This window comes from Dioscorea cayenensis, chromosome 5 (genome assembly GCF_009730915.1).
Source record: "Dioscorea cayenensis subsp. rotundata cultivar TDr96_F1 chromosome 5, TDr96_F1_v2_PseudoChromosome.rev07_lg8_w22 25.fasta, whole genome shotgun sequence".
NCBI lineage: Eukaryota > Viridiplantae > Streptophyta > Magnoliopsida > Dioscoreales > Dioscoreaceae > Dioscorea > Dioscorea cayenensis.
In genome coordinates, this window is record NC_052475.1 from 26,956,473 (window position 1) to 26,983,326 (window position 26,854).

The following is a 26,854-nucleotide window of genomic DNA, read 5'->3' on the forward strand; positions in this document are numbered from 1 at the left end:
AAAGCAAAGAACATAAATTCCTGCAAAAATAAAAACAGACGAGGATTTGCTTGAGTTACTCCTTTAGATATTATTGCATAAAAATCATTATTCATATGTTCAATGTACAACCACGCTTGCCTTCATTGAAGAACTTTAACATCAATTATCACATTTCCAACAAACAAACCATAAGTTTGTAAATTACTCACATCTGTACACTCTTTGTATTCTGTGGAAACAAAAAAATAAAATGGATACGAAGGGGATAAAAAAGAAAGAAGAAAAATCTCTCGCAAATCTCCAGCCTTACTATACATGTCAAAGGACATTGGTATCACAATCAAACAGTGGATCTCCATTGCAGCAGTTTATGAGCTCTTACTTACAGATATCCAACTCATATACTTCAAACAAAAGTTAGAAGAAGCCATGAAAAGGAATAATATCACCCCCAAATGCTTGTTTTGCTTCCAAATTTCAAACCTGCAATAGAAAATAACATTAACTTTAAATATTATGCATTATCTTGTAATACTCATATTCAGAAAAAAAAATGCAGAAACACTGATTTTGAGTTCGGAATGCTTTTTAAAAGGCAAACAATTTGTCAATCCGCCAGTTTCTCACAAAATTCAGAATATTGTTTCAGAAAAAATCAGATTCAAAGACACACACACACACATATTATACACATATATGTATAAATTTAGTTCAGAAGTTAATGGTTAATTCAAGATTAACTTACTCTGTGAAGCAAACTATAAAGCATGTCAAGAGTTGGTGGTGGTTTATCCAAGTATGATGTCTCATTGTCCTTTGTGTTATACAGTGAGTTCCTTTTGTATTGTGAAGCGAAGATTTATCTATGCTATCGACTTGTTTTAGCAGTCAATTGAAAAATCGAGTTACTTCTCTGTACAATTGTTCTCCTTCAAATGGTTTTGAGACATAACCATCCATTCCACATTTCCTGCATTCTTCCTGTGTGGCCTGAATTACATCTGCAGTCATGGCTAATATCGGTACATGCCAGCGCAATGCATTGCCAAGATCTGCTTCTCCATGATTTATGCGGTCATTTGCATCACTTTCCATTTTACGAATAATCCTAGTAGCTTCAAAGCTGCAATAATTAATTAAATGAAACATAAATCACTAATTCTTTTCTGAAACAAAGGATGCAAAAAATCAAAAGAAAACATACCCATCTGTTTCTGGCATCTGAATATCCATGAAACAGGCATCGAATTTGTGGGGTGGTTCCAGCAGCTTGATCGCCTCTTTGCCACTATCAGCACAGGTTACCTCTGCCCCATATTTCTTCAGAGCGCCAGCAGCTACTCTAAGATTCACTTTATTGTCATCCACAACTAGAATATGCTTACCGTCAAGAAGATTACATAAAGACGAACGAGGAATATCCCCATTCCCGAAGCTTTCTTTTTCTCCGAGGCCCATTGCTCGTCTCAAATGAACTGCAAGCATACTTGCTCTGAGGGGTTTTGTGATCACTGTCAGAATACTTTCCAAAGAGTTTGAGGACTTGGTCTTTGTAAAGCTTGTAGGATTATCCAAGAGAAAAAGTTTTGGCATTGAGGACTGGTTCCCCATTTTCAATACATTGATAAGAAGAGGCCAAAGATCAGCATCCCTTGGCCAAGCCTCCTTGTCAATAAGCATCATGTTGACAACAGACTTTCCATTATTCATTAGCCTCAGAAAAGCTTGATAGAGATCAGTGACAAGTTCAACATGAATTCCAAGCCTTCGAAGATGATATCTTGCCACCTTAGCACGAGATGGCCTGTGATCTACCACCCATGCTCGCATTCCTTGAAACTCCCGTGATTTGTACTCACCGGAGTTTGCATGGCCTCTTGTGAGGACTGCAGTGAAGGTGAAGGTGGAACCCACATTTGGTTCACTCACAAAACCGATTTCTCCCTTCATGAGACCAACCAAACACTTGCTGATGCTTAATCCAATGCCGGTGCCTCCATGAACACGTGAAGTTGAAGAACCAACCTGCATGTAAGGGGTGAATACGCGCGATTGGGCACCTTGGGGGATCCCTGTGCCCGTGTCTTCAACCGATACAATTAGATTTATTAGATCGGAGGATGTTGACAAGAAAGCATGTGGAAATACAGGCGTATCTTGGGCTGAATATTTTGAAGTTTTCCCAACTGTGTCTTCGGTCTGCCACTGGCAAACCACTCAAGGTGTTCATGGACTGAAAATCAGCTTCTGCTTCTGTTAAACATATCACCTCCTCAACTAGATCGACACTAACAAAGATGTGTCCTTTCTCCGTGAACTGAGATAAATACAAAAAACAATCAGTGACTTTTTTGAAGAATGTAGCAACTAGCTATTAAGCATAAACAATGTTCTACTTACTTTAACAGAATTCCCAATGAGATTGGTGATTATCTGCCGAATTCTCCCAGGATCACCAATTAGAACTTCAGGTACCTTGTCAGAAACATATACAGCCAACTGTTCTTCCCAACAATACATCACATGAATAGCAAAATAATCAAGATCAAGAAGACATAAAGGAAGAAAACATGAAGATAATATGAATTGTAGGTTGTTGGTGTTTGTCAATCACCTCTATCCCTTTTTCTTGAGACTTGCCATAGAAAAGTGATAAGACATCATCTAAGAGTATCCGCAAATCGAATCGCACGTACTCGAGCTCATGGTTTCCAGATTCAATCTTTGCCTGATCCAAAACCTCATTTATTAACGAAACCAAAGCTTTGCCACTGGCTTGTGCAGTTCTCACATAATCCTGCTGTGTAATATCCAGCTCAGTATCCATAAGCATTTGAAGCATGCCTGAAAAGGAAACAATACCATGATGTATCACCAAACCGAAGCTCACTCTGATGAAAGAAAGATGCAACAAACATTCATACAGTTAACATCCTCACCTAAGACACCATTCATTGGAGTTCTGATCTCATGAGAAACAGTTGCCAAGAACTGCAGAACAATCAAGTCAACTTCCTTAAGAATGCCTCACAAACATGCCTTGCATGAAATATACCCGGTGGAAATTACCTGAGATTTAGCAACATCTGCATCCTCCGCCTGCTTTTTAAGTTCCATCATCTTCCTATAGTCATCTTCCACCTTTGCAATACGATTAACCGTTGCATGGAATATATGCCCAATTAGTAACGCGATCACAAGAGTTCCAATGGATGTTGTTATTTCAAGCCATGGAAACGGCGGCTTGTGTGTGAAACTGTTGAAATATGTATTGCATTGCAGTACCTTAGTACATCATTCAGTCTTTTACACAGCAAAAAAATAAAAAAAAAACGAAAACTCTGTTTTACAGGGGATTTTACCTGCAATGCATTTCATGCTTTCTCAATGGGTCCCCAAAATGAAGGATGCTTTTATGGTACATAGCATCGCCCGTCAGGTTTGTACCATACATACTAATAGGTTTAACAGGATCAGTGGTATCATACACATTGACAATGATTGATTGCTTACATGCTAGTTGGTGAAGCAACTTATCAACCAGCGATTCGATGTCAAAAATGCCACCTATGTACCTTGATGTCAAATAAATCAAATCAAACTTCTAAATGATAAACTTCCAAGCAGGGAATTTCATTTTATTTTGGACTTCTGCAGTTACCCAATAGCCACTCGGATACGGTCAGCAGGGGTTGCATTTGAAGGTAGTTCTGTACTGTAGACTGCAAATGTTAAAATAACTCCAAGGCGATTTGATTTTAGCAGCCGAAAAGGAGCCGTTAGGACCCCTTTTCCAGATTCTCTCGAGCGCAGAATGTTCTCATGATCTTCCTGCAAACAAGGATAATCTAATGTAAGATTGTTATAAAGGAAAACAGACATGTTGGTCATTGACTCTAAATCTTGTCAAGTGTTTTGAACAGTACTGCTCGTTAGGAAATGTGCAAATTCATTTGCAGTAAAAATACTTCAGTGCTGGAAGAGATTAAACAATTATATTTCAGTTACTGTAAGAGCTTAAATCTGGTGACATGAACAAGCCAACAACCGCTATAAATGACATCACACTGAAAAAAGCTTATATTATCTCTTTTATCCTTCACTGAACAACCTCATTTTATCAGAAAATATCTTGACTGATGATGATAGTGATGCAAAAATAGCTTGTGAAACACTCTAAATACACTTAAATGCTTCTTATGATATAACTAGAGTAGGTAAGGTATGAAATAGGTCTATCTCAATTTTTGCTATCACCTTTAAGAACATTATTAACCTACCAACTTGAAAAAAATAAAAGGTCCTGAATTGTTATCAGACTAAATAAAACCCATTACAAAGAGGAACATTCACTGATTTACAAAGAAGGAAGATCAAGTAGAATGTAATCAATGAAGAAATTCGAAGTTACCATCTCATAAAGTGGTTAATGTTATACACACACACACACACACACACACATATATATATATATATATTCCTCGATTAGCAATTTCAGTCAAATAAAGAAAATTCTGGCATGATAAATATCAAAACGAAGAAATAAGAGATTACCTTTCCAGACAACATATCGAAAGAAATAACATGTGAAACAGTGTCCTGTGCGAAGATCACTGGAGCATATTCCTCTTGAACGGGTGATGTTTCCAGGGTCTCAGGGGCCAAGCCATCTTCACGGGCGGGTAACTGGTCTTCAGTATCCATTCTCTTAATAGACCACCCTTGCTGCTTCTCAAATCGCTCCCTTTCAGAATGCAGCACCTTTACGGCATAAGCCACACCACTAGTCAATGGCCTCTCGAAAGCAGTTCTTTCGGTGTATCTTGCAAACGTTCTCTGCATAAAAAGGATTTCAGTCTCCAATACATTTAATCATATAAACACTTCATTCTAATCCAAGATTCGATATCATAACTTTTTCACAAAGCCTAAATTCCGGAGAATCAAAGCAGCTTTTTTATCCAGATACTCATTGAGTGATTCTAAACAAATTGAGCTGAGCACAATAGAATCATTCACAGAATGTATTTATCATATGGTCCCAAAAATAGCACCAAATCATGCAGCTCTTAACAGAAATAGAAAAAGTCACAGAAAGGAGAAAATCAATTACCTGATCAATTGCAGAAGGATCTTTGGAATGGTGGAATGTTGAAACCAGGATTGCCAAGGCCTGTATATGATTCATGCTGACATTGAATTGATCTTGAAGCATTCGAGCACGCTCATCGCACATATTTGCCAGCAACTCCTTTCTCTTTTCGACGGCCTGCGAGCACATGAACCAGAAAATCCATGCAGACCCCAAGAGCCAGCCAACAACCCACAGTATTAGGAGCTTCTTCCACCATGATTCTCTAAGCTTCTTCCACCCAAAGCAATGGGTATAACGATGGTTATTCCAGGTTTTCAGTGAGAAAATTTCAGGCAGTTCAATAAAAAACCGGCTTTTATCACTGAGAAAGCTGGTCTTTTGATCCATAAAATCAGTTCTCAAGAACCAGTTCATGGAGATCTCAGAACAAAGCCCACAGCAGACCATCAAAACAAAGTACAGGACCACCAAATCAGATCCCAGAGCTAAGAGATTGCTCATCTAAAGAATGAACCAAACATTAATATGATCTTCAGACCACCAAGAAGAAGAAGAACAATCAAAGTAGAGTTGAAACCTATCTTGATTTTCAATCAAGCAACACATGGAGCATTTCCAAAAAAAAATAAAAATAAATGAAAATAAATCCAAACCCAAAGAGCACACAGAACCCTTTGCTAGATCCAAATTTGAGCAACGAGATAAAGATCTAGGTTGAAGGGCCAAGTCTCAAGCAACTGATATAAAGGATTCTATCAGGATAAAACCCTCATAAGGCACAAACATAAACTCGCCAAGGGCCCCAACATAAAAGGAACAAACTTTTGCAATCCAAACTCTGTGTAAACTTCCACCACTCTTAAAATCCTCAGCGGGATCCAATTTTGAAAACTGAAATAAGGATCTGGGAAGCAAACTAGCTAAACTAACTAACAACCCCAAACAAATTCATCAAGAGCAGCACCAAAAGAAAAAAAGAAAAAAAAACAAACAAACTGAGCTACTGAACAAGATTCAACCTTTCAGCTATAAAAAAGAAAAAAGATCTAAACTTGGGAAGTGAACTGGACTAAGCGTTGGCAGAGATGAAAGAAAGGAGAGGAAGGAGAACATCATGATTGGAAAGGAGTCCGGATTCATGGGTTTTATGAAAGCAGATTCCTACTGATGATGTTTGATGGCCAAAGTCCAATTTTTTAACAACATCATCAACTACAACAACAAGAACAGTAACAACAATAACAACAACAACAACCATAATCACAAGTGATGAAATAAAAAGAAGGAAAAAAAAATTAAATAAAAATAAAAAAACACAGTGGATTAGAAATTTCTCAACTGGTTCTATTCCAACACACCATGATGCAAACACTAGCTTGCATTGCCAGTGTTTCTCATCCCAAATCCCAATCAGACTGGACAACCCCTACACGCAAGTACTTGTTTGTGGATAGCAATGCCATCCATCTTGCCTCTTATTCCAAAGTGGCCCATGTGGCTTTTTCCCATTGGGTTTTGCAGTTAGATGGTGAGTTCCATTGATGTGGAGAGAGAGAGAAAAAGAAAAGAAAAAGAAAAGAGTTTTTGAGTTTGGATGAGATAGATGATAAGGAATTATGTGAGAGCAGGGGCCACCATAAAGTTCCACCATCTCCCTCTTCCCTCTACCTCTAGCTTATAATTGTGACTGCAATACCACCACAATACCAATACCATTTTTTATTTTATTTATTTTATTTTATTTTATTTATTTATAGGATAAATTTGTTGCTGTGCTGACCATTCAATCATTAGTGATGTGAGTGAGTTTGAGTGGTAACAGGGACAGATAATCACAATGGTAATACCATCTCAGATGATGATCCCTTGATTCTTCTCATTAACATTGTCTGCTTGATTACCCAGTCAAAAAGGCCAAAGCTTTCATATTTTTTTATTTTTTTTACATTTTTTTCAGAGTGGTACTTCTACTATTTTTTTTTCTCATTCATTTTATTATTTTTAATAATTGGAATATTAATATATTTGGTGACTTTGTTGTAATGCATTTAATGAACGCGTTCGGATAAGATTATGATTATTATTATTGTTATTATTGTTGTTTATGAGTTAATGAGGGCGTTATTAAAGAGAGAGAGAGAGAGAGAGCACGTGGAGATCACGTGAGATAGCGTGGTCTTTTCGCCGTGTGGATGATTAGCTCATCACCACGAGAAAGCTGTCCCTTTTGCGGCTCAACGGACAGCGATGTGCCACGTAATGCTCTCCAATGGATTACACGCCACGTGTCACTCCATGAGGCCCACCATTTGTCCTTGATAATTAGATGGAGTCAATGCCTTCCCGGGAACAGGGAGCCCTTAAGGTCCCCACACCACCCTGTGAGCTTACCACCGCCACCACCAAACCCCCACCCAAATTTAAATAATTTAGAAAAAAAATTACCGTCTCAACGCTGTAATTTGTCCTTAATTCGCTACTATTAATTTCTGAATTATTAAAAATTATTATTATATGAGGATAGGTTCTCTCCGGCTGTTGGATTTAAAATCCAACAAAGAACAGTGCTACAAATATAAAATAAAATGTACAATTTTTCAATCAACATCATTCAAAAAATTCTATAAGCAACAAACTATCTACTATGTATATCACTATTTATGTATATTTTGGTTTATTTCTCTCCTTATTTTTTTCAACTATTATGTTTATTTACCTTTTCATTCTCTATGAACGTATGTCTATAATGAAAATAATGATTATATATATACATAATAAATTTAACAAATGGGGACTGAAAAATTCAAAAAACTAGCAATGTATATATATAGTCTCACGGATCATAATTAAAGAGATCATTTAATATACGGGAGAAGAACATAGACAATATATAAACTTTTATTCACTTTATAGGACTTTTTATCCATGCATGCATGCATGCATGAAGATGGATACTTTGAGGAGAGTTACAATTAATAATGGTGTCACAAGTGGATTTGAAGAAAAAGGAGGGTGTATATATAAATATGAATATATATATAATATTGATAAATTATGGATGAAGGTGATGTGTAATGAGGAACATATGGTCACAATGAATGCAAGTGTTTATATTTGGAATGTGTCCAATGGGGGCCTTATCCTTGAATAAGAAGGAAACAACACATAGATGAGTGTCATCCATCTCATTTTTATTTTTATTTTAATATAATTATTAATATTTCTTTTTGTACCTTTTCTTTGTTGGATTTCATCAGCTTTGTCAGACTCCTTCATGTCTTATCTCTCTCTTTGTTTTCATGCACTTGCACTGGACTCCAAGTTGGGTCCCACTCTTTTGATGTGGATACAATGCAATTCCAATCCAATGCATGTTCTTCTCATCATGTTCCAACATCTTTTCTTTTTAGGTTTTCCTCATCTTTCCTTAACCTTTTATTTATTTATTTGTTTATTTTTTTTTTTGTGTGTTTATGTATCTCTTTCTCTATAAAAATATCCCAAGATCAATTTTTTTCTTTTAATTGGTTCAAGTGACAGAATCTTGAGTTATTTAAATAAGTGATTATTGATTTGAATTTTTGTTTATACAAAAAAACACTCATTATAAAAAAATCTAGTTTTATATAAAGCTCTCAATATTTTGACCATTTTTTAGTTTAAAAGTCATGACTTATAGAAAACTAAAAGGACTAAAAACTTTATAAAAAAAAAGTGATTACTAGTTTGAATTATTGTTTATGTAATAAACATATGAGAGACGTCTACCTTTTATTTGGCTCTTAATACTTCTCAGTTCTCTCTTATTTAAAACTTGTAACTCTTAGAAAAACGGTGGGTTAGAAAAATAATAATAATAATAATAATAATTAATTGAAAATAATTAAGTTTGATGACTTAAATATGGCATGGAGAAAAAACAGGATCAATGAGAGGAAGGTAGAAAGGTTTTTAATTATTTAATGAATGTTTTAACATGAGTAGTTGGTAGTGTGGATCCACCCAAGCAGTTTTCTAAGCCAATGTGGGGTTACTTTTAAGGGAGAGTTACCCTTAAAACACAAGTTAGAATTTAGAAATAAGGTTGATGTTTAAGTACTAGTGGGCTCAATTAGATGCTCCCAATCAATTAAAGCATGAGTGGCTTATGTTGGAAAACACTACTTAATAGTTTTAACATAATTAACAACAAAAGAAGGTTCATTGGGGTGCCATTATTAATTATCATAGGGAGGGAAGCTTAGGTTGGAATCCTACAAGGAAAACACTATTGAAATTTTATTTATTTTTTAAAATATATTTAATTGAAATGCTTTTTCTTTCAAGTATGATGATAGGTAATGGCTAACCTCCTCTTATTATTTATTATTTTTATTAACACGTTTTTAATAGCTTTATTAACCATCCTACTCAATAAAGTTGTCTTGAAAAGATTAATTAGAATTTGATTAAAAGTGATGTCATTCTTTATTAACTTTTTTGAAATCAGTGTTTAGTCTATTAAATTATTTTTCATGTGTATTTTTCATGTATATGTCATTTATGTAACATTTTAATCTCATACAATATTGTCTAATGAATTGTTTTCTTGAAAAAAATGGATGAAATAAAACTGATACTTAGGTCAACATTTACCAAATTCAAGAAAGAAAGAAAAAAAAAATTGGTGGGGACTCTTTAATTTCTCAAATCAAGACATAAGACATCACAATCATTTATTATGATAATATTTGTCATTTTTCCTTTTTTTATAAAAATTTTTTTGGTGTCATAAATTAATTCTAACAATTGTTCTTGTGTGAATAAATGAGACAAGTTACCTAAAGATAAGGACATGTAACAAATAGCTAGGCTATGGAAAGGGAACAATTGGCCGGCCTACTACTTACCTAATCACTTTATCGTAAGACTAGGTGTGTTAGTACATTGACAAACCATCCTATCCCTTTCCTCATTTGTGATTGAATTATTAATTCTATATATATATATATATATTGCAAGCCAAAGTTAGGCCAATAATACAAGTGAGCCAAGTCCTCTATTGTAGCTACTAGCCCCCACCACCACCTTCATCTTCAACAACATGCAACCCACGTATCCCATGCATTGTCACCTTTTGAAAATCTTAGCAAAACCCTCCATATATATATATAATATTAGTCTAAATATTGTTTAAAAGAGTTTAAATTCTAAGTAATATATATCTAAAGAGATCAATATTACTTTTGGAGTTATCTATATTGTGAAAAATATTAGATATATATTAGTAGAAAACATTAAAAAAAAACATTTAAATCATTCATAATGATTACTATCAAGGCTATAACCAAACAGTTAAGATGTTTGACTCTTATATAGGAGATTCGAGAGTTTGACTACATTCTGATACATAATTAAAAAATATTAATAAAAAAATATGCGTGTTTCAAATGATCCGTTCACATTGTCAAATATGTGATATATATATATATATTGATTATTTGTTATAATTTATTTTATTTAAAATTTAGTGGTTGATCTATACTCGTGTAAACTCGTATATATAATATATGAATCATCACTCTAGATATCCCAAACCATATATATCTTTCTTATGGTCATATATATATATATATATATATATATGAAGGATGGAGAAGATAGACAAAGTAAATAATTATTCATTTATATAATTAATTATCATACAAGCATCACCAAGGTTTTAACATGATCATGGTGACCTCATTTGATGTGCTTCAAAGCCCTCAAATCCCTGAGAAACATCCAAGCATCCAACCACTCAAATAAAGATCAACTGTTTTGAACTTAATTTATTATTAGAAATTGCGTGTTAAAAAAATTGAAGAATAAATTCACAACTACCATTTGACAATTGACACACATATTTAAGTGAAATTGTCCATTCAAATGTGGTTGACTTGTGCACAAAGTCCAGCATTTCCATTAATTACTACATACTTACAAATATGTATATTTATTTACTTGATGGTATACATGCTTCATTTGTCAACAACCTCCTTCTAGTACACCATTTTCTCCTTTTTAATCTCTCCTATAAATATACATACATATAATTTAAACGCCATGATTTATGATCTAAGAAGAGAGTATTATCGAATGAATAGATAACAAATTTTGGTGATTTAAGTATTTCATTTAATTCGAAGAAAATATCCTAATCATCATATTAAAGAAAAAAATTCATACTGAATGCAAAAACTTTTTAAAAGGTGGATAAACCACGTGCATTAAAAATAAAAAAGTAGAGAGTACAGGAAGCTTCCACTAGTCAGGAAACAGTAACAAAAACGACGAACATAAATGGAGGAACAACGGGTCTCCTCCCTAACCCGAAGAAACACAAAAAGCTACTCCTCCCCACCGGGTCCCGGTCAACCTCAAGCATGGGGGCGCCTTTCCCCCCCTCAGAGCGAGGTCCTACAAACTCTAAGCTGCGCCTGATAGAGGAGATGGGCTCAACAATCTTCTCTCTAACCCCAACAGAAGCTGCAGAGTACCAAGATAACAACATATGAAGCAGTCTTCATCGAAACAACAAGAGGACTATCACATTTAGCGAAAGAAAGATATAATCATTCCGCGTGAACCAAATCGACCACACATAGGCTTTAACAAACAAATCACCAAACACCCGAGCAGTGGTCAGATACCCGACCTCCAGACTCCCCACAATTGATCCATCGACCGTGGAAGCGCAGGGAACTGAAGGAATCGGCAGAGGGACGACCAAACCTCCCGTGAGAATTGACACATTAAGAAAAGATGATCCACCGATTCGACATCAGCATGGCAGAGCACACATGTGTCAGTCGGCAGCCTATTACAGCGTCGCTTGGCCAGATTTTCAAGAGAAAGAATTTTGTTCTTCCAAAGCTAGCAGGTTAAAAAAATATTAATCTTCTTAGGGCAGGGACCTTTCCAAAAAGTGTGAGCAATGGGGCATCTAAGACCTCCCTCATTCAAGAGCCCGTAGAAAGACTTGACCTCCTGAATGCAAAACTTTGTGCTGAATGATTTGATTTTAATTTGATTATTAGCTGAAATAATATTATATATAATGATGATATAAACATTTTGATAATGAATCAATGATAAAAAAAATTCATAATATCCAACTGAGAAATGGCTCAGAATATTCTGTCCATTTAATATATTTACAGTCCAATAGTCCAACCAAATCTTGGGGTTATTTATTTCAAAGAGCCATTGGTCCAACTCCTACCAAATTTTTATCTACTTTTTGTCCCAAAACAAAGGAGTTGGATATATATAGTACCAACTATTCCTAGAATCTTCTTTGTTTGGTTTTGAACACTTTATTCTCAAGTTCTTAATTAGGTTCTATATGCCCTTAAAATAGACTCATTAGTTGCAAGATTCTTAGCTTTTTAATTGCCTTATTGCCTTATTTATTTATTTGATATTTAAAACTAACAAGGAGCCTGCATTAAATCCACTTTAAACCTTATTCTGCTCAATCTAAGGACTAAGGACAAAGTTTTAAAAACAAAAATGGATGTCTAGGTGCCAATCTCATCAAAGTTTGTGCTTTGAAACTGTCCAAGCATCTACTCTTTTTTTTAATTATTATTATTTTTGTTAGAATGATAAGAATTCTTGTAATTTTATTCTCCTTTGCAATAATTATATCCTTCTCTTTTTATTATTTTTTTATTTTTTCTTTTGGGTGTTTTGATCACATAGAACCAATAAAGTCCATGGAATTACATATATAATCAATTAATCATGTCACAAAAACTAAGATTTTTTTAACATATATCTTTGTAGCATGTTAGTATTAATTAGCAAGTGTTGATTATTTAAGATTAATATGGTTGATCAACTATCTTTAAGCAAAATTAGGTAAATTATCTCACTCCGCTTTGAATGTTTTATAATTTTTGAGATTTTCAGGCAATATTACATGTATAATGAAAAACTCTAATATTGTGATTAAATAACTCTTTATAATAGAAACTATTGGCATACCTTCATTTTAAAAGCTCTTATAAGCATTTATTAATTAAACAAGTAAGTCCAATTATGTTTAATTATTATAAATATCAAATATAGTATAAACAAAAAATTTAAATATGATAAAAATATATAAATATGTTCCTTAAAACACCGGAGAGGCATATTATATATTTTCTTTAATAATATGTCTAGATTTATAGAGTATTTGTAAATACTTACAGGCTTGCACAGTATAAATTAAAACAAACAACAGTTGAGATCAATACATATATATTTTTTTAATTTGAAGCAATAAATAACTTTTCAAAATAAAATATTTTAAATAGTGAAAAATAGATAAATCACCCATTCTCAAGATACTTAAGGTTGGTTTTGGTTGAAATAATTTGAGTTACCGGATTGTTTAAATTTATTTTAGAGTTAAAATTTTGGCTTTATTAGTATTAATAAAGTATATTTTAAAAATATTATAATTTTTTTACTTTTATAGTAATAAAACTTCTATTTATTTAATTAATTAAACCTTGAAAAACAATTTATTGATCACCCATGGATATCCCACAATGAAATACAGAAATGGTAACCCTATTATATTTTTTTGTCATATATATATATACATGTATGTATGTATGTATATATATTGACAAATTGTTGTCTATATGGAAAATAAATTTAATTTTATTTAATAGAAGTTCATCTTATTATGATTATTATTATTTATAGAATTGTGCAATCTAAAATAGAGTACTGTGTTTTGGATGAAATCATTTGGGCTTTTATTCACTATTTTAGGCCCAAGCCGCCCAACCCCTTGATGATAATAAATCAATTCTTGTTGTAGAGCATTAAGCCCATGACTTTATAGAAAAGATAATACTTTGCCTAGCTCTCATAGTTTTATATTTTTTTTTAAATAAAAAAAATGATCAAACAACATCAATGTTTCTTAGTGGAATGAGGCCCAGTGAGTATATTATGTTTTATATATTTTTTAAATCATTATTTTTTTTTCTTGTTATCATGTGTATCACTATAGAAAATCTATTATATTATCGTTTGATCTATTGACACCGGATCCTCTACATAAAACATTCATCCACCGTAAACATCATTTGTTTAAAACAAACAAAAAAAAAACATTAGTATATATTTTTTTAATATTATAAAGAAACTTAAATAAATTAATTAGATTACACAAAAATTATTTTTTATACAAATAGAAATAAATAAAATATAAAAGACACAAAATAAGAGAGAAGAGAGAACAAATTAGATAGAAGATGAAGTGGATAAGAGACATGAGGGAGGGAGGAAAGCAATTGAGAGATGTCTCAAAGCATAGTTCATCTCTTCTCTCAATTTCCCTCCATCTTTGACATCAAACACCAACTTCCAACTGTCATACTTCATCTTCCCAAAACTAAAGGCCTTCTACTCTCCTCCATTGCTCCTCTTGCTCTTGCCATTGTTCTTAACTCACCTTCACCTTCTCTAGCTCTTCCTCCTACTACTCCCTTCACTCAATCTCAAGCTTTGGAGATTGGACTAGACAATGGGTACTAGTTCCTTCCCACCCAAGTCCATATATAAAACAGAAGTTGTGTTTAATTATGTTTATGGTTGATGAGTTTGGTGTGTTCTTCTTTGCAGAAAAATCAGGCCTTGTCCTTCTGTAAATCCTGGATGTGTCTCTTCCAATCCGAAATCCTCGTCTTTCTCTTTTCCATGGATCATACCTGAGAATTCTGATGAAAATGCCACTCAGGTTCACTTTACTTGATGTTTCAGTAATAATATATATGTGTCTGCATGTGTGTACAGATATGCTTGGTTTGTTTAATTTGATTTAATTTATTGTTAACTTTGCAGAAACTAAGAGATGCAATACTTAAAACTCAGAGGAATGTAGAGTTTCAGGTTGATCAAGAAACTCCAGATGGTACTTTTGATTTGCTGTTTTTCAATCAGTAGTTTTTATTTTGTAATTCATTGACATTATTTGAATGATTAACCTTGAGAATATGCTTTACAGGTCATTACTTGCAAGCAGAGGTTGATGGTGGATTTGGAAGAGATGTAATGGAGTTCTTGGTGAAGAGAGATGTAGTTGCATACCGATCAATGGCCACAAAAGTCACTTATGTTTACCCATTTACGACGGCATTCGGTGACTCGAAAGGCCAGAATGAAAGATTGAATAAAATTAAGGAAGAGTTAGGCTGGTATTCTCCCAATTTTGAGTCTATGAATTGATCATATATAGTTTTTTTTTCCATGCAAACTAGACATACTGTTCTGTCAGTTTCTTTCACAATTTGATTCTAGAATGCAGTACAAAAGACCAATGTACTGTTGCAATTATTGCAAGTGAGTTTGAGATGTTTGGATAAATTTATCATGATTCAGTATTAGTTTATAGTTTTTCATGAAAATATAATCAAATGTTTGGTAAATTTCTGCTTCTTGGTTTCAGATCATCTGCAGAAGAATACATAGAATTACATAATTCATTCAATCTTATGATTGTTTTTAACAATGAACTCTTTTCATTTATCACAAAATAAAAAGGCTCTTAATTTTCTTACGTAATAATGGAAAGAACAGTGTAATAAGTCTCATGTTGCCACCTTTTCTCTTCCATTGAATATATATATATATATAAAGGAAAGGAAAAAAGAAAACTTCTTGATGATTTGGATTGTTTGTTAGGATTAAAAAATTCCAATTGAGTGGTTTTTGAAGAAATGCAAGGAAAATTCTCACCTTTTACTTGTTTCTCTGCAACTCTCCATCATTCCCATCTCTTGAGCTCAAATCAATCTCGTTCCTTTCGTTTGTTTTTAATCTGTGTTTTCTTATGTCTTCCCAATTTTTGGAATGGTTTACCAGGATTATGAAATTCAATGGAGTTAGTTTTTGAAGAAAATAAAAATCCCATCTTTTTCTCATTTCTTTGGAACCCTCCATCATTAACCACTAATTCTTGAGTACCCTCTAACAATCAGTGACCCTTGCTCAATGAGAGTGGAGAAAAGAATCCAATTAGGCCTCTTTCCCTCCATAAATCTCCATTAAAATGTGATAAAAATCCAAACTTTTCCTCAGTTCCAGCAAGTTGTTGACCCACGAAGCAATGGGCAGGCATCAAGGGAAGCTCAGTGCCTTCCTGAGCAACAGGTGGCTGGTCTTTGTCGCTGCGACGTGGGTGCAATCCTGCGCTGGAATTGGGTATCTCTTTGGGAGCATTTCCCCAGTGATCAAGTACTCATTGGGCTATAACCAGCGCCAGATTGCCCGCCTTGGTGTTGCCAAGGACTTGGGAGATTGTGTTGGTTTCTTGGCTGGGGCTCTCTGTGAGATTCTGCCACTCTGGGCGGCGTTGCTCGTCGGTGCTCTCCAGAACCTTGTTGGTTATGGCTGGGTATGGCTCATTGTCACCGAGAGAGCACCAGCATTGCCTCTCTGGGGGGTGAGTCTACATACATCCTCATGCCAATAAAATTTCAATGAATTTATGTGCAATTAAATCCTTTGTTAGAATCCAATTTCAGATTATTGATGCTGCTAATCTTAGTTTGTGAATTATAGCTTTATTCTCACAGTTGTTGAATTGAAAGGAGTTAAAACTTCTTATGAAGCTTAGGTGCTTGTTGTTTTGCCTCACTGGGTCACTGTGTTCTAATGACTTTGTCTTCATTGCAATCTGAATTATCATTAACTGTTGTGCAGATTTGCATTCTTATCTTTGTTGAGATTTCAAGGAATATGTCTGCATTTAATTTCTGAATTATGGCGCGGCCTATCCCGTCATTGAACTGAGAGTGAATTGAAACTTCTCGTGAAGCTTAAGTGCTTGTTTCCTTCACTGAGTCCCTTTGTCGTAATTACTTTGTTCTTTTTTTATTGCTTTTTGAATTGTGGTTAACTATTGTGCAGATTTACATTCTTTATCTTCATTGAGATTTTAATTAATTTATCTGCATTTAAGTCTTTTGTTTTTAATCATAGTTTGTGATGCATTCCCAGTCATTTAATTGGAAATGAATTGAAACTCGTTCTTGTTTTACCTCACTGTCTCAATGTGGATAAATATCATGCAGATGTGCATTCTTATCTTTTTTGGGACTAATGGTGAGACGTACTTCAACACAGCTGCATTGGTTTCATGTGTACAGAATTTCCCCAAGAGTAGGGGTCCAATTGTTGGGATATTAAAAGGGTTTGCTGGATTAAGTGGTGCTATATTGACTCAGATATATGCTATGATGAACTCTCCTGATCACGCTGCTCTCATCTTCATGGTTGCTGTTGGACCTTCAATGGTGGTTATTTCTTTAATGTTCATTGTTAGACCTGTCGGAGGCCACAGACAAGTGCGATCCACCGATAAATCTAGCTTCATGTTTATTTATAGTGTCTGCTTGCTTCTTGCGTCGTACTTGATGGGAGTCATGCTTCTTGAAGATCTAGTGGAGTTGAACCAGGTTGTGATTATTTTGTTCACAACTGTGCTAGTGCTTCTTCTGGTAGTTCCAATTTTAATACCTTTGATGTTAACATTTTATTTCGATGCCACATCTCCAATTCAAGAGTGTCTCTTGCCAGAACCTGAGAAAGAAGAACTGAATAAATCTTCAGAGAATGCTGTACATAATGAAGTTATCCTTAGTGAAGTAGAAGACGAGAAGCCGAAGGATGTTGATTTGCTTCCTGAAGTAGAAAGGCAGAAGCAGATTGCACAACTGCAAGCAAAATTATTCCAAGCTGCAGCTGTCGGAGCTGTGCGTGTCAAGCGGAGGAAAGGCCCACGCAGAGGCGAGGATTTCACACTGATGCAAGCATTAATAAAGGCAGACTTCTGGCTTATTTTTGTGTCTCTATTGTTAGGAGCAGGTTCTGGCTTGACGGTCATTGACAATCTCGGCCAGATGAGTCAGTCTTTGGGTTATGATGATACACATATTTTTGTATCAATGATCAGCATTTGGAACTTTCTTGGGCGCATTGCTGGAGGCTATTTTTCTGAGATAGTCGTGAGGTTTGGTCGTTCTACATTGCACTCTACATCTTGATTTTGTTGATTTCATGCTATATTTGTCTCATCCTATTTGTGCATTTCATCTAATCAGGGACCATGCTTACCCGAGGCCTGTGGCTATGGCTGTTGCTCAGGTTGTTATGGCAGTTGGGCACCTCTTCTTCGCTATGGGTTGGCCGGGAACAATGTACATTGGCACTTTGCTCATTGGTCTCGGATTTGGAGCTCATTGGGCAATTGTTCCTGCCGCCGCCTCTGAGTTGTTTGGCTTGAAAAACTTTGGCACTCTGTATAATTTCCTCACTGTTGCTAATCCCGCCGGCTCATTAATCTTCTCAGGTCTCATTGCCAGTGTGATATATGATCATGAAGCAGAAAAACCAATCTCGCATGCATTACAGTGCAACATCTTTGGCCCGGAGATTACTCTATGACACTCAGCCTTATCTCGATGAACCGTTAACATGTGAGGGCGCTATTTGCTTTTACCTCACTTCCTTGATAATGTCAGGATTGTGCATAATGGCAGTTATCCTTAGCATGATTCTTGTTCATAGAACTAAAATCGTCTATGCACACCTATACGGCAAAGCTCATACATAATGTTTGTTATCTTCATCATATCTTTTGTTCATAGGAATACAAAGTGATAGTAGAAACTCATCTGGAAAATAAGAGAAAAATCAAGTACCATATAGATATTTTATTTATACATATATATTTGTTCTGTAAAAAGGAAAGAATTCTTGTTCATCTCCTCTGAAGTTATTTACAGAATAGAGGATTGATTGGCTTCTCGTTGTGCTTGTTCATACTGTAATTAAACTCTGGCATTCTATCATGTTATTCTTGTTTCTGTAAATTGTTGAAGCTTAATGTCAGATATAAAATTTGTGTCATTGTGCACAAAATCAGTTATCGATTTTGTACTTTTGCTATACATTTTTATTCAGAAAGATGTAAATGGCATACCATTTCTCATTTTTCATTGAGTTAGCCGATACTATTTTGTATTCCCGTTTGAAGAACAGTCATATTGCTGAAAATTCAGTAACATATGAGTGATTCAGCAGCACTTCACTTTGACTCCTCAAATTAGTCAGAAAAAATGATCCGATTCCGGCTTGAATTATCAATTTCTGTCATTTAAGTACACTAATTGAATCATGTTCTTCTGAATTCAATTATGCAAAAACAATCAAACATGAAGAATTCAGCAATAATTCACTTCAATTCCTCAAATTACACAGTGTTGCTGATCCAATATCTGCTTGAATTATCAATTTCTGTCAATTAAGCATACTCATTGCAGCATGTTCTACTGAATTTGACCATATAAACACTAAACAACCTAGCATCAACATGAAAACAGTTTAAACTAAATTTACTTCGATACTGATCAAATCATAGATTCGAACCCTCGATCTTTGAATTGAGAGAAGAATAAAAGACCAACTAATTTATTAGAAGGGTGATAGCAATGCATATCTATGATTTAACAAAAGATGGTAAAAATTATATGTATTTAATTAATATATTAAGAGTAATAATGAAAATTAGAGAATTCTAGAAACAATGAAGGTGGTGGGGCCCAAAGGCCACCAATGTGGCACCAATCATGTTGGGGAGTTAGGGTTCTTTTGGGTGGTCCATGTAATTTCCCCTCCCAACCTAAAACAAGAGTTAATACATATATATAATATATTAATAGATTAAATAAATTATTTTAAAAAAACTAACCCAATACCCTGGTTAATCTAACCACACCCAAAGAATAAATCTCATCAACCTTGGGTTAAAAAAGAAAAAAAATACTCCCACACATTCACAACCTCACCGAATTTGTGGGACCCACAAATGATGATATTTATCAATGGACTCAAATGAATATACTCCTCTCATGTGCTATACACTATGCTAATAATTTTACTTTTTTTTTAAAAAAAAAATTTTAATTAAGTGAAAAAAAAAAAGAATAATATAAAGTTTGATAATATAATTATTAAATGTGTCATCAATTACTATATTTGGAAAAATGACAAACCTAGCCATAGGTTAGAAATTAACCCTGGTTAGGGTTTGCAAGGGTAGATGTATAAAAGGTGGTTAGGGTTAGCAAAAATTGTTTATTTATTAAAAAATGAAAGGAAAGTGAGCATCTCTCTTTTTCCCCCCTGAGTATTTTGGTATTTGGGTTTTGACTAAAAAGAGGCTCTTTTTTCCCCCAAATTTTTTTCAGATTTGGGTGGGAAAATTGGGATGGAGATGCTTCAATGGCGGCGTTACAAGTCAAATTACTCCGACGTTGTGGATTTTCTCAAAATGGGTAATTTATCTCGCGATTCTGCTTTTCTTGTGCTCTCTCTTGAATCTGGTTTTACTGAATGTCGACGTCTGTGGAGCGAGATCGGGTTTTGTAGGGTTTCTAGGGTCTGTGTGCTGAAAATAATTGAAAATTTTTGTTTTTGAGGTTTTCAATTGCTTGGCTGAGTGTTAATCTCTGTGGATCGGCTTCCCCACATGGTGTATGAGCTGGATGTTGAGTCTATGCTCGGGTTTTGCAATTTGAGTGGTGTTTGTGAGGTGCTTCTCGTTAGGGTTGCTGCTTTGCTACATTGTGATACTTCTAAGGAGTAGAGTTCTTAGAGAATTATGGTTTTGATGGTACAAACGGTGATTGATTGTTGGTTTCTTTGGAGGTTTTTTTGGATTAATTGGAAATTTAGCTATATAGCGCTTCAGTTTCTATTCTTGATTGTCTTGATCCCTTTTTAGTATGGTATTGCTTGAAAATTGTGATCTTGTCTTTGTTTGTTGTTCATGTCCGTATTTCTGGAAATTAGGGTTTGATGAGAAAGGAGGAGGCTGTATCTTGTGATTTATATGTGTTGATCCTGTTTTCGCATGCCTTATTTTTTTCTTTCTTTCGTGCTTTCTTTCATTTTTGCTTATTTTTGAGCTCGTGGTCAGTGTTATCATTGGTTTTGTTGTCTTTATGACTTAGGATTTGAGAGAATCTGATAGAGGCTGTCAACTTCAACCATGAAAATTCTTCATAACAGTGGTCAACAAGTTTAGGCTGAAACAATTTGTGTAAGCTAAGTTTTTGTTTGTTGCGGGCTTGTATTGATTTCTGGTGCAAGGCTGAGAAGGAGGTCAGGTAATGGAATGCAATAGGGATGAGGCCCTTAGGGCTAAAGAAATTGCTGAAAGGAAGTTCAATGCTAGAGATTTTTCGGGTGCAAAGAAGTTTGCTCTGAAGGCCCAGAATCTCTTTCCTGCTCTTGAAGGCATCAACCAGATGATCTCGACTATGGATGTTTACATTGCTGGGGAATTGAAAGTCAATGGTGAGAGAGATTGGTATGCCATTCTCTCTGTCCAAGCAATGGCGGACGAGGAAACCGTGAAGAAACAGTACAGGAAGCTAGCTCTCCAACTTCACCCTGATAAGAACAAGTCTTTAGGTGCGGAAGGTGCATTCCAGCTTATCTCCGAGGCTTGGAGTGTCCTGTCTGATAGGAGCAGGAAATTAATTTATGATCAGAAGAGGACTGTGAAAGGATGCCAGCAGAAAGCTTCCCAAGCTCACAGAGATCATCACTCTGCTCCTAATGCCAATGGGTTTTATAATTTCACCAGCAAAACTAAATCCCATGCAAGAGCTCACAAGAAGAGTAACAGTAGCTCTAGATCTGCTGCAGTGCCACCTCGTCCTCCGAATGCTGACACATTTTGGACTTCGTGCCACCGTTGCAAAATGCAGTATGAGTACCTGAGAATATATCTCAATCACAATCTTCTCTGTCCAAATTGCAAGGAACCCTTTCTGGCTATAGAGACAGGGTTTCCAAGCAATGGGAATAATTGCAATGCTTCTTGGTCAGCTTCTCAGCATCACAATGTGAACCATAATTCCTCTGCCAAGGACACTTATGATGCAGGTAGAAATCAGAACACTGTCCCAGGAAGCACTGTTTACCAGCATGGAACTAATTATGATGTGTATGCCAATCAAAACTACAATTGGGGCCCTTTCTCCAGGACTGCTGGGGCTGCAAGTGCAAATGCTTCATCAGCTGCTGCTGCTCAGGCAGCAAATGTGGTTCATCAGACATATGAGAAAGTGAGAAGAGATCGGGAAGAGTCACAGGCAGCGGCCAAACGAGAGGAGTCTCTCAGGAGAAGAAATCATGCTTCAAAGAGGAACTATAGTACTAGCACTTCTGGTAATTTTAGCGTGGGTGCTGGTGGCAGCGGGCATGATCGGGATAGGCCTGGAAAGAGGCGAAGAAGTATAACGGATGATTCTGGGATTAATTATGTGGGGACCGAGTCAGAACAAATGGTCCAAGGCACAGTAAAATCTGGCAGCACTCTCCAGGGATTTAAGGTGCCATATAACTTGAGTAGAGAAACTGCACAACTGGACATTCGAAGTATGCTTATGGAGAAAGCTAAAGCTGGCATTAAAAAGAAGTTGGAAGAATGGAACACTGCTGCGGCGGCCAAGTCAGCAGAAAAGGAGAAAGCAAAACATAAACAGAAACCAAAAGAAAATGATAATGGCAAATTATCTGCTGCGGCTTTTGTGGATGGGAATTCTACTGAGAAAGACATTCATGACGTTGCTGATAAGCAAGATCCCACTAAGAAGGATTCCTCCAATGATCCAAGTTCTGATTCAGAGAAGGAAAAAACTGGAACTGTGTCAATTGATGTTCCTGATCCAGATTTTCATGATTTTGACAAAGATCGTTCAGAGAAAGCTTTTTTTGGTGATCAGGTATGGGCTACATATGATGGTGAAGATGGGATGCCTCGTTTTTATGCCCTGGTTCAAAAGGTCATCTCTTCGAAGCCATTTAAGATTCGCATGAGTTTTCTTACGTCAAAGACCAACAGTGAATTTGGGTCATTGAACTGGGTTGGCTCTGGATTTGCCAAGACATGTGGGGATTTCAGAGTTGGTAGATATGAAGTCAATGATACAGTCAACATCTTTTCTCACAAGGTCCAGTGGGAGAAAGGCCCACGTGGAGTTATAAAAATTATTCCGAGGAAAGGTGAAATCTGGGCTGTTTATAAAAACTGGTCGCCAGATTGGAATGAGCACACAACTGATGATGTGATATACAAATATGAGATGGTGGAAGTGCTGGATGATTACAATGAGGAGCAGGGTGTGTCTGTCACGCCCTTAGTGAAGGTTGCTGGTTTCAAAACAGTGTTCCATCGGCACATGGACCCAAAACAAACCAGGATGATCCCAAAAGAAGAAATGTTCCGTTTTTCACATCAGGTTCCTTCCTATATTCTCACTGGTGAAGAAGCTCCTAATGCTCCAAAGGGTTGCCGTGAGCTAGACCCAGCAGCTACTCCAGTGGAGCTTCTACAGGTAATAACAGAAGTTAAGGAAGATGAGCCAATGGAGACTGATGAACAACAGCCAGTTAGCTGATCAAAGATTCTTTTGCTATATTAACTGACTTGTTACTTTTGGTTCATGCCGGGCATTTGTTCATGGCTATATAACATCTTCAGAGCTGAAGTTTCGCCAATGACAGCAATATGGTCCCAGGATGAAAGATTGTTCTGTGATAGTTGTTGGTGGGCATCACTAACCTAAGTTTTGTCTGCTCTGCAAGCTAGCGTAGAATGACCGAGGTATTGGGAGTTTATTTGAGGATACTTGGCATTTTGATCATTCCATTGACTGGAGTTTGAATGAATCTGGCGTTGGAGAAGGTTAGTTCCATTGTTTTACTGGTTGCAGCAACTCGCTTCATCAACAGAGAAGCTGCTTATGTTCCTCCTGGATGCATATCATGCATCTTCATTTGCTTGTTGTCGTATTCTTGTTTATGATAGTCTGAGCATCCTTTGAACTTCGTGGTTATGATTAAAATACCAAGAAGACATTGCTGATTATAAGAGGATATAAGCTCATTGTCATAGTAGTTCTTCAGTGTTGTATTGAAATTTATACAATTTCTAGTATTACTTTCCTTGACGCCATGTAAAGAACAGTAACATCACCGGGCATCTTTTGTTCTAATTGCTTTCAAGTTACATTTGCAGTTATGCAGGAAAATTTTCATTGCTTTCAATGTTCAGGGCCATATGTGTGAGATACACTTGAGATTTCCAGGTTTTGCTTATATTTATAGCAGCAGGAGGAATTTTATCAAGCAACTAAATGCTTTTTGAGAAGCATAGGATTATACTTGTTCATTTGTATATTTGTTTCACTTTGCTTCGATTTTAGTTATCCTTTTCATTACATTTGTCAGTTAAGACTTATTTGTCAATTTGTCTATGGATCATTGTTGGGAATGAGAAAATAACAATCCAAAAGTCACAAACAAGATTAAACTGAAAGTTAAAGACGAACAATGTCAAAATTTGGCAAACAAAATCACATCCTAAACCAGAAAACAGAACCAACACCTTAATAAATCAACAAGGTAATTTCTACAGAAAGGATAAGGAACCCGTACATTAGGAACACTCTTATTGTCCTTAATTTTAGATATGGCAACCAAACATATCCTGCCGCCCAGAGCTCATACCACAATACGGGTTTTGTTATTCTCTCGAAACATAAGGGCATCAGGAGGACCTGCTCACTGGTCTCCAGTTGTTCACCCAATCTGTTAAAGTTGTGACATTCCTGCTGATATCTTCGACGGAATCACTTCTGAGTGCCACTACAATTTCTTCGGCATAACTTGATTTTGCTTCTTCTAGAAGTACTTGAAAGATTTCACACTCGATGTTATTTGTAAGCTTTGATCCCATGTAACCTCTGCATAAATAAAGAGAGCATTTTATTCGAGCATGTCCTATTAGAAAACTTGAGTTACATAAACAACAAAATGTGAACAAACATGAATATGGACTGATCATCACCTGCTGGTAAGGCGATCATGGAGTATAGAATTGTCAGTTTGAAGAACAACTACAGAGTCAAACCAACGCTCAGGGAAGAAATCACACCCATGGTAATCTACAATGTTTCCACCAACTTCCATCATGTCTTCTAGTTCATCACAAACCTGCAAAACCCGGAATAAAGTTAAACCCCCCAACAGCAACAACGAACAGCTCTAGCAACTTATGTAATACTTCTCCCTTAAGTCTCAAGTTATTCATTAAACACAAAAATTGATCTTAAAGACAAATGGGGGAAGCTTCACCATGAAACAAAGCAAATAAGACCACAATAACAAGGGAGGAATAGTTAAGGACCCATGAAAACTTCATATTTATGCCATGACACTTAAAGAAAACAGGCATCTCATCTCCTCCAACACACCGACGCATAATCCAATCACAAATGAACCTTAGACTAGTGAAGTCACCATAAGCTGATGAAAACTCTTCTAATCCTCAAGATTTGGAAACAAATCTTAAGAATCATCTATCTCGCATGTAATGCTTTCACCTTGAAATTACAATGCATCTATCTATCTAAGCTTTATCCATGCAAGCATGTTCTCTTTCCCAAAGAGTGAAGAAACGGATACCAAACCATACTGTGCTGCACCATGCACCTATGTATGTATGTATGAGGCTAAAGTCAATTTCTCCTACAGCAGTCTTCAGTATTGTTTGAAGAACCTTCAAAGCAGATAAACCAAATTCTCAGCATCATCTTTCAAATCTTTCTCTTAAAGTAAAACTCCAATGGCGCACTTGCTTTGCCTGGCACCCTATCCTTCTTTCTCTTAACCTCACCGTGGATATGGTTTCTAAGCTCACAAATTCCACAAATTAACACCTTTTTTTCCCCAAAGAAAAAAACTATTAACCTAAACTCTAGATCAAAGGTTTCAAAGACCAGGATAATCACTCTACCCAACTTCTCTTGATCCTAAAAATCAAAGCTTTCACTCAATCAAGAACCCTAACAAGAAAAATTCCAAGCACATCACTTGAGAAAAAAATTAACTCGAATTGCACAGAATAAAACATGAAATTCAGAACAAAAAGACAATAATTAAGCAGGTATTGAGTGGAATCTTGGCGTTAGGGTTCCCAACCAAGTCCTCGTTGATGATGTGACAATCGAACTCCTCGTCCCAGCCATCATGGAGATTTTTGGAGCGGACTAGGCTGCTGACATCGATATGACGGAGCCCCGTAGCGTCGGCGACTAGGGAGCTCGTCGTCGTCTTTCCCGTCCCTGGGGTCCCCGTCACTAGTATATTCGGCTTCGTCCTCCCGACGCCCGCCATTGGAGAGGATTGAACCCTGTGCTTACAGCTAGGGTTAGGGTAGTATTGAGTATTTGGGGGCACCGAGCTCTTCAAATCCTACATTACTTTTTTCATTTACCCCCTTGAAATCCCAGATATTTCTCGGTGCCTCCTTATGTCATATTTTCTTATATACCCCTTAAAAAAAAAGTTTCTAAACTCTTCATTGGTGAAAAATGGAGTAAATTTTTTGGTAGGTTACCTATCTTATGCCTTTTTTCGAAAAGGTATCCCACCTTTAATTTGTATCAAAAAGGTATCCAAAGTTGTGTTTTTATTTCATGCAGGGTGACCCCGACCAAATCCGGTCATTTAGGCGATGTGGCGGTTTAGGGCATTGTTTTTGTTGCCACGCCAGGCAAAAGCCACATCGACCAATAACCATGTGGACTTCACCTGGACTACCCTTTCATCCGAGAAGAGGGAGGTCGAGGCAATATGGATTTTTCATCATTTCTCCACTGGGAAAAACGAGATGCA

The 26,854-nt window shown here is 35.9% G+C and overlaps 4 protein-coding genes across 4 annotated transcripts; 2 read left to right on the plus strand and 2 right to left on the minus strand.

Annotated features, from left to right (window-relative positions):
• Positions 1-96: 96 nt before the first annotated feature.
• Positions 97-6,518, minus strand: LOC120262313 (probable histidine kinase 3). Its single transcript, XM_039270402.1, is given in 13 exon segments — positions 97-465; positions 728-1,105; positions 1,187-2,124; positions 2,126-2,299; positions 2,383-2,481; positions 2,597-2,826; positions 2,922-2,973; positions 3,052-3,238; positions 3,345-3,557; positions 3,644-3,813; positions 4,537-4,818; positions 5,096-5,578; positions 6,436-6,518. Coding segments are annotated over 12 exon segments (3,087 nt in total). The 5' UTR covers positions 6,460-6,518; the 3' UTR covers positions 97-465; positions 728-870.
• Positions 6,519-14,368: 7,850 nt separating this feature from the next.
• On the plus strand, positions 14,369-18,961 carry LOC120260437 (protein NUCLEAR FUSION DEFECTIVE 4-like). Its single transcript, XM_039267914.1, is given in 8 exon segments — positions 14,369-14,631; positions 14,726-14,840; positions 14,945-15,014; positions 15,108-15,297; positions 16,217-16,544; positions 17,176-18,113; positions 18,205-18,493; positions 18,495-18,961. Coding segments are annotated over 8 exon segments (2,382 nt in total). The 5' UTR covers positions 14,369-14,401; the 3' UTR covers positions 18,717-18,961.
• Positions 18,962-20,260: 1,299 nt separating this feature from the next.
• On the plus strand, positions 20,261-24,207 carry LOC120259863. Its single transcript, XM_039267316.1, has 2 exons — positions 20,261-20,439; positions 21,118-24,207. Exon 2 carries the CDS (start codon positions 21,277-21,279, stop codon positions 23,572-23,574), a length of 2,298 nt encoding a protein of 765 aa, XP_039123250.1. The 5' UTR covers positions 20,261-20,439; positions 21,118-21,276; the 3' UTR covers positions 23,575-24,207.
• Positions 24,208-24,469: 262 nt separating this feature from the next.
• Positions 24,470-26,410, minus strand: LOC120259864 (adenylate kinase isoenzyme 6 homolog). Its single transcript, XM_039267317.1, has 3 exons — positions 26,159-26,410; positions 25,026-25,171; positions 24,470-24,921 (listed from the first exon to the last, which is right to left on the minus strand). The coding sequence occupies exons 1-3, from the start codon at positions 26,351-26,353 to the stop codon at positions 24,726-24,728; spliced, it is 537 nt and encodes a 178-aa protein (XP_039123251.1). The 5' UTR covers positions 26,354-26,410; the 3' UTR covers positions 24,470-24,725.
• Positions 26,411-26,854: the final 444 nt, after the last annotated feature.

Coding starts and splice junctions, on each gene's coding strand:
- LOC120259863 (XM_039267316.1), top strand. CDS start 21,277: ATGGAATGCAATAGGGATGAGGCCCTTAGGGCTAAAGAAATTGCTGAA.
- LOC120259864 (XM_039267317.1), bottom strand. CDS start 26,353: ATGGCGGGCGTCGGGAGGACGAAGCCGAATATACTAGTGACGGGGACC. Junction 25,172..26,158: donor ACATCATCAACGAGGACTTG/GTTGGGAACCCT, acceptor CGGGTTTTGCAG/GTTTGTGATGAACTAGAAGA. Junction 24,922..25,025: donor CATGATCGCCTTACCAGCAG/GTGATGATCAGT, acceptor TTATTTATGCAG/AGGTTACATGGGATCAAAGC.